This window comes from Cotesia typhae, unplaced genomic scaffold (genome assembly GCF_013202065.1).
Source record: "Cotesia typhae breed Kobodo isofemale line unplaced genomic scaffold, CoteBio_Ctyphae contig_69, whole genome shotgun sequence".
Classification (NCBI taxonomy): Eukaryota; Metazoa; Arthropoda; class Insecta; order Hymenoptera; family Braconidae; genus Cotesia; species Cotesia typhae.
Genome location: NW_027423763.1, coordinates 326,540 through 334,109, shown reverse-complemented (window position 1 = coordinate 334,109; position 7,570 = coordinate 326,540). Strand labels below are relative to the sequence as shown.

General features: G+C 36.8%; 1 protein-coding gene across 1 annotated transcript; it reads left to right on the top strand.

Annotated features, from left to right (window-relative positions):
- The first annotated feature begins 5,247 nt into the window (after positions 1-5,247).
- Positions 5,248-7,570, top strand: LOC141532763 (uncharacterized). Its single transcript, XM_074251250.1, has 2 exons — positions 5,248-6,393; positions 7,098-7,570. The coding sequence occupies exons 1-2, from the start codon at positions 5,570-5,572 to the stop codon at positions 7,402-7,404; spliced, it is 1,131 nt and encodes a 376-aa protein (XP_074107351.1). The 5' UTR covers positions 5,248-5,569; the 3' UTR covers positions 7,405-7,570.

The following is a 7,570-nucleotide window of genomic DNA, read 5'->3' as shown; positions in this document are numbered from 1 at the left end:
TAAGCTTATGGGAAATGGACCTTATGGTGGAAACAAGGACCTGATGGGACTTGTTTTGGTTTTCGAAATTCATAGAATATAATTTATCAGTGCTGTTGCTGATACAAATTCTAATTTATTTTTAGTAATGCGCCTTATAGGTTCACAATAATTTTTTCTATTTAATGAAGATGGGCCTTGTGTCAAAAAACGGGTCTTATGTTTTATTGGGTCGCACAATAAATGGGACTAATGACAAAAATTTCCATGTTTAAAGATGTATAAAAAAAGGGCCTTGTGTAAGAAATGGGCCTTAAATAAAAACTTTTACAAGTAAATGTGAAAAATGGGCCTCACACGTTTCAAAAGCAAGAGAACTCAATAATTCACATTAAATCAAATTAATTACTATTTAAACATATCGTCCTTCCGAGCTGTCATAACTCGAAATATAAGGCCCATTTATTGGGACTTACATTATTTTTCGTAACAAAAAAAATATTTTTTTTTTTTAATCATTCTGTTGAAAAAAAACTCAACTGCTTCATGCAAACACACACAACAAAAAATGTCCCTGTCTACACGAGCCTGCATTATTTATGTTTCGGGCCCAAAATAATAGCACCGAGAAAGATTATATATATATATATATATATATATATATATATATATATATATATATATATATATATATATATATATATATACATAGTGACGGCGGCAAGCACCAGGATCGTGATGTTGGTGGTGCTGAAAGTATCACATTTATATTTGGTTATTTAATATCACATACATGTGAATACACATATACCACATATATGCATGTATAAATATCAATATAAATATAAATATGTATAGTTAAGTCTGGATGGCGCCGTAGGTGGAGTCAGTTGAGATGGCACTTTATCTAGTCGTCGTGTTCGTCCTGATCGGGGAAAAACGGTGGGGCCTTATGTTGCGAGAATCCATACATACCATCAGGTTGCGGATGAATTATTCGGGGTCCAAATGAAAACCGCGGGTGCTCACAGAGACCACTCCCGGAACAACTTTAACTGTGGAAATTAATAATCGAAACCGATGATACCTGTTTAAGAATATCCCGTAGTACGCTCTACGCGGTAAATCCTCTTTGATTTTATTTTTTTTATAAACAATTATTATTTTTCAGCCTTTACAAATAATCGATAACGCTGCTGGATAAATATATTTTTATCTTGTCAAATACTTGAGTAATTGATCAATTTGTTTTTTAAATTATTATTATTATTTTTAATTTTCTAATTTGTATTTTCCCTGCGTTATATTCACACTGCAATTATTTTTAACAGATCTGACATTTAAAAAAAAATTTATTTCGCTTCCTATTTCAAACAATTGCACACCTCATAGCGCGAAGCGCGTGAGGTTGTGCGTTATATCCGACTCGTCAAGGCTAAGCAATTTTGTGATCTTCAAATGATTCTATCACAACCATATTGCACTTATACAATAATGTAAGTAGATGTACACCGAGAAAACACTTAAATTAAACCATCTTATACTTTCTAAAATCATTTAATGTTGCTATTTTGAAAAAAAAAATGATTCGAAAAAAATTTTACGTGGACGTCCTGATGTCACCCTTATTGTGGATGTACCAACGATTTACTCCCGAATAAATTGATATTTCGAGACCGAGCTTTTTTTATTAGTTTAAGAATTTAATGAACTGGTAGCGTATTTCATATCAGTAGCCTAGTTTACGTATTTTTTTTTTAAATTGAATTTTTATTAAAATTCACTACAATATACACGAATAAAAACGAACTTTTCTTATTTCTCTCACGTGAAATCTATGGCGCCACTTGATCAAGCTTGATTTTTTTAGACTGCGTGCGCACATGACAAGATAAACGGGCGGCAATATTAAAAAAAAAATAATAAAAAATACTGTGTGATTACCGTGACTTGTGAACTATAAATAAATAAAAATTTTGATTTATTAAATTATGACTTTTGTTAAATTGCACTGTACTTTTTTAACCATTGACGTTTTTAAAGATATCAGCTCATCGCGATGTTATACTCATCAAGAGCTTTTATTTGAGTATCCACATGCATTTTGATATATTTTTCATATATACATATATATAATTCATATAAATATATGAAAAATTGATGTGGGTACTCAAATGAAAGGTCTTGATGGGTGTAATGTCGGGATGAGCTTATATCTTTAAAAACATCAATATTTAAGAAAGTACAAGGCATTTTAACAAATATCTTGTGAATTAATTACACAATTATTTTTTTTCGATTTTATAAATTTTTTAAAATTTAACTGAACATTTTATTAGAAATAAATTTACCTAACTGTTAAAGTTTAATTGGATAAATCAATCCGAAGAGTGTCCCTGTCGGGGTTCTAAAGGATTGGTTTAGCGGGATGAAGGAGTTTTTTAATGGATTAAAACCCTCTGCTCAGTTTATGTATTATGTATCTTGAGATATTTATTCAGGTTTTTATCTGTTTAGCCGGGGCAGTCAGCAGCGTGAAGAAATGTGTTGTTGAGGCGTGTAAAGGGAATAAGCGATTGTAAATGCTTGCACACGGTGAGGCGCAAGATGCGTCAAACAAAATAAAAACGAGTGGTCAGAAAGAGCAACAACAGTCCGATGAGGTGGTTAGTAGCGATCTAATTATCTACGCGGCAGGAACCAAGGCCTCCCCCTGGGAACTGCCAGGAACCAGATCATATTGACCGAGTGCCGGGCCCACATACCGAGAAAGACAAATAGTTACAATAAACATCCTTTAAACAAGTGAGATCTCCAGATATAACCCAATTATTAACAATCGTACCTCAAAATAACCCCATTTATTCCAAGTCAACGAGCAGTCTTCTGGGTAACCCTTCTGTAGCTTTGTATTTTGATACAGGTATCAATTTAAAGGTTACTTGTTTGAGGATAATTATTTAGCGGGCAAACATTTAAAATATCATGAAATTTTGTAATTTAAAAAAAATGAATCAAAAGCACAAATTGGATTAATTATAATACTGCGCACTTGTCATTTTTGGGCCTTACCAAAATTTTGAGCCTTGTGTAGGTAGACATATTTATCACATATGTTTTTAAGTTTTTAATTTCAATAAAAAGAATACTACATTGAATGAACTACTGGCCCTTTTTTGGGCCTTAAATATTTAATTAGTCGTAAAATTTATTTTTTCTGATAAGACAATCACTGTAATTTGAGAATGAATCACTGTGGCATTTCTGGGCCTTACCGAAATTTTTGGGCCTTACCTAATAAGAAATCGATGATTATGACAGCAAGCCAATAAAAATTACCGATAAAGCCAGGGGGAGCCTTGAAGGGTCCGCTTAGTCCCCACCAAGCGGCTCGCTTAGTTCCCATACAGTTTCGAGACGGTGCTCGGGCCCAACAATGCCGGTAAGGGTGGTGGGGGCAGGAACCGTCCCGGGGATGCCTGGGTGACGGTCAGCGAGCGCGAGGTGACCTCTGACCCTTCTAACGTCTCTCGTAGCTCGACGTGGGTCGGCACTCGTCGCACCCGTTATCCCCGTTCGTTACGGTACGATACACGTTGCCGCGGCGTGGGCGAAGTCACAGGAGGGACTGTAGTGTGCAAGTTGGGCCCGCGGGCAATCCTGGGACCGTGAGAACACCACCTATAATATTATTTAGTCTGGCTATGCTCACTCACACAAAGCTTTGCTACGTTAACAGAGATAAACATACTCTCCTTGAGTACGTCTCTCTCTCTCTCTCTACTCTCAGCTTTTTTTCATGCTTACAACAACCACCACAATAACAATAACAACAGCAACAACTGATCCCCACTCAAGCTGGCCCCGAGATGAGCACCACTATTCTGGGCCCATGGGCGCAATACACGGTCTTACTCGTAAGCATTAATTGCCGTCGTAAATTGTTGCGGCTTTTGCTGTATGTACTCATCCACGGTCCCTTTAACCCAAGAAGGGGCCTTACGGGCCCACACTTAACAATAGAAGACCGGTCATTGCCAGCAATCCTCATCAGTTTGATCTGTAACATTTTCTATTAATTTTAGTTCATTTATACATTTTCAGAGTTATTTAAGGCCTTATTATTTTATATTATTTTGGGCCTTATATGACCTACAATACATATTATCAACATCAAGAAAGCTTATGCCCCAAAGTATCATAATTTCTATTGATACTAAATGTGTCAAATGAGACCTAAATTTGGGCCTTGCATGTCTTTTTTATGGGCCTTATCAGATTTTTTTGTTTTCCTCATAACAAATATTAATACATTTAAAAACGAAAAATCAGCTAGACTGTCCTTAACTCCAGATTTTGGGCCTTGTTGTGAATGTACAAGGCTCTATAGTGGGCCTTGTGCATATAAATATCTTATTGCATAAAATACAATTTTTTCTTTGTCAGTCCTAAATATCTGAGTCATTTATTAGTTCTGAAATATTTTACACTTGTTGATCTGACTATTTTATATTTAGGGCCTTATTATCTCTACAGTGGGTCTTATAAGTGCTGTAATAAAAGTTATCAGAACTCAGATATTTCAATACTCAAAATATCATAAATCATTCTCAATACTAGAGAATGGGCCTTATTCCAAATTTTGTCATTTTTCTACCCCAAAAATTCGTAAAACTTCCAAAAATCAAAAAATGACACCAATCCTAATGACACCAATAATGGGCCTCAATAAACATTAACCCGGACAGTTTTCTAGCAATCTATTTATAACCCTTAGCCCCACGAGGCCCGATTACATAACTCCCAATGTCAGGCAGTTAATTGACGTCGACATTAGATTAGTAGAGCCATAAATCCACATGGAATAAAATACTGATGGACTGGTGGGCCTGATCTTGGCATGTGGGCCCGTTGCATTGTTTAAGTGGACGTCGCTCGCGTGATAGAACCGCACGCTTATGGAATATGCCTCTCGGGTCTCAACTGAGCCTCCCCCGCATTCACCAATACTCATTCTCTCTCAGCACAAGCACAAGCATAAACATAATAACAGTAACAGCAACCAGAGATATTATATGAAACGCGTGTTGCCAGGCTGTGAATCCAAGTAAGGCCCATACCAGCTGTCGGGGTCCCGTGGCCGTCTCCCTCTCTCTCGCTCTTACAGTCTCCCTCTCTCTCATCGAGTCCCAGTTGTAAAACAGCTCACGCTCAACTATTCAACTCGTACATTAAAATCTTCTATTCGAGTTTTTAGTTCTCTCGAAACGCCCGGCAGATGGCTCCACCAGCAGTGCCCAGCAGCGAGGTGCTCGTGCAGTTGTCAGGGCGCTTTCGCACCGCGAGCACCTACAATATTTCTGTCCATTTCTGTACAACTAAATTCATTGTTGCTCTCCGTCAGTTTGCTAAAATGCTGCCGTTTATCTTAGAGGTCACGTGATTTATATTTTATTGCTCTGTGAATTTTTAACTGTGATCAATCTTCGTCGCTTTAAAACTTTCATAGTGAAGTGTCTTGTTACCTTCAAACAATTGATCCATCATTATTGTTCAAATTGGTGACAAATTGGTGACAAAGTTGGGACTTATGAGACACAAACTCGTGAGAATGCAGCAAAACAAGGAAGCGCAGAATCCGGGGACTGATTTGCGCGAGGCCGAATCCTCTACTGAAGGACTAGAGTCGGGTTTACCGAATTTTTCGCTTCAAAATGTCACGCTGTCCTTGCAGAGTGCTTTATTAGCAACCTTGCAAAGAGCAGCTTTGTTTCCTCCAGGTGCTGTTGCAGCAGCGCTAAATCTCCAAGCTTTTGAGACATACTTGACGCTCCACAGACTCCAGGTTACTTCGGCAACTGTTCCAAGCTATTCATCCGCACAATCGCGTCTTCCACAGCCATCATCATCAGCTATGTCGACTTCAACATCAACATCGTCAACATCAACATCTACTTCGACATCTACATCAGGAAAAGTTGAGCTGGAAGCTCTTCAATCGACAAATCTTGACGATGATGAAGTGTCCCACCTGGACTTCGTAGCTGACCCCGATGACCTCGCTCTGTTGGAGGAGGACGAGGTTTTCCGGGAAAATTTGGACTCTTCCATGAACCAGGACATCTTGCTGCAGCGAATCGCTGAAACTTCTCAATCGATACCGAAAGTTCCACAGTCTCCGAATTCCGCAATCTCTTCCTCGGTCGCTGCTACTTCTACGAGTGACTCCAATATACCCAGAAGTTGTCGCTCCTCCAGACCCAAAAAACAGTTTATTTGTAAATTTTGCAGTAGGCAGTTTACGAAAAGTTATAATTTGTTGATTCACGAAAGGACTCATACTGATGAAAGACCCTACTCCTGTGATATTTGTGGAAAGGCTTTCCGACGGCAAGATCACCTCAGAGACCACAGGTAACTTTAAATTTTTATATTGTGTTCTCTCTCTCTCTCTCTCTCTCTCTCTCTCTCTATATATATATATATATATATATATATATATATATATATATATATATATATATATATATATATATATTTTTTTTTTCAAAAAAATTTTTGTAAAAGCAAAAAAATCCATCCATTAAATTTCCTCTTTAAATAATTAATTTTTTTGATTAAAAATTTTTTTCTATCAATTAAAATTAATATTTTTCCAGTCCCTTCAAAATTAAAAAAAAAATGATCTAATTTAAGAAAAAAATTGACATTTTTTTTATTTTTAAAATGTCAAAAAAAAAACAAATTTTCAATATTTTTAACATAAAAAAATTTTTTTCTCACAATTAATTCACAAAAAACCTCAGTCAAAATAATTGAATGCCTTAACATTGACAAATGTCGAAATTAAGGCATTCAATGGTGTAGCTAACAATTGATAAAACAAAAAAAAAAAACTTTCTATAAGAAATTAAAAAAAAAAAAAAATCCTTGGAGGCAGTAATTGAAAAGGCTGGTTCTTAAGAATAAAAACAATGAGTCGGGTTTTTACGAGCCGTATCGAATCGACTCGTTAGCTAAAGTTTCTATTTCCTGCATTCTTAATGTCATTAGCCCAAGCCCATTCACCATGCATTATAATAATAACAATAATAATAATAAAAGTTATTTTGTTGCAGGTATATTCACAGCAAAGAGAAGCCTTTCAAGTGCGCAGAATGCGGAAAAGGATTCTGCCAAAGCCGTACCCTTGCGGTGCACAAGATTCTCCACATGGAGGAGTCGCCCCACAAGTGCCCGGTCTGCGCGCGCAGTTTCAATCAGCGCAGCAACTTGAAGACGCACTTATTGACCCATACGGACATAAAACCGTATCACTGCGCCTCCTGCGGAAAAGTTTTCCGAAGAAACTGCGACCTCCGCAGGCACTCGCTGACCCACAATTTAGGCCTCGGGCCCAGCTCCGTCCTACAGGAGACTTCCTAGTGATGTGTCATTGTCACTAATATTGCTTGTTGATATAGTAAGACTTACTGTGATCTCTGCGTCGACGATCCTCAAAATTGATCACACGCTCATATAATCCTTGTATATTTAGTTACGATTTATCATTATGTATAATACTTAAATAAATTTATTATTATTATTATTA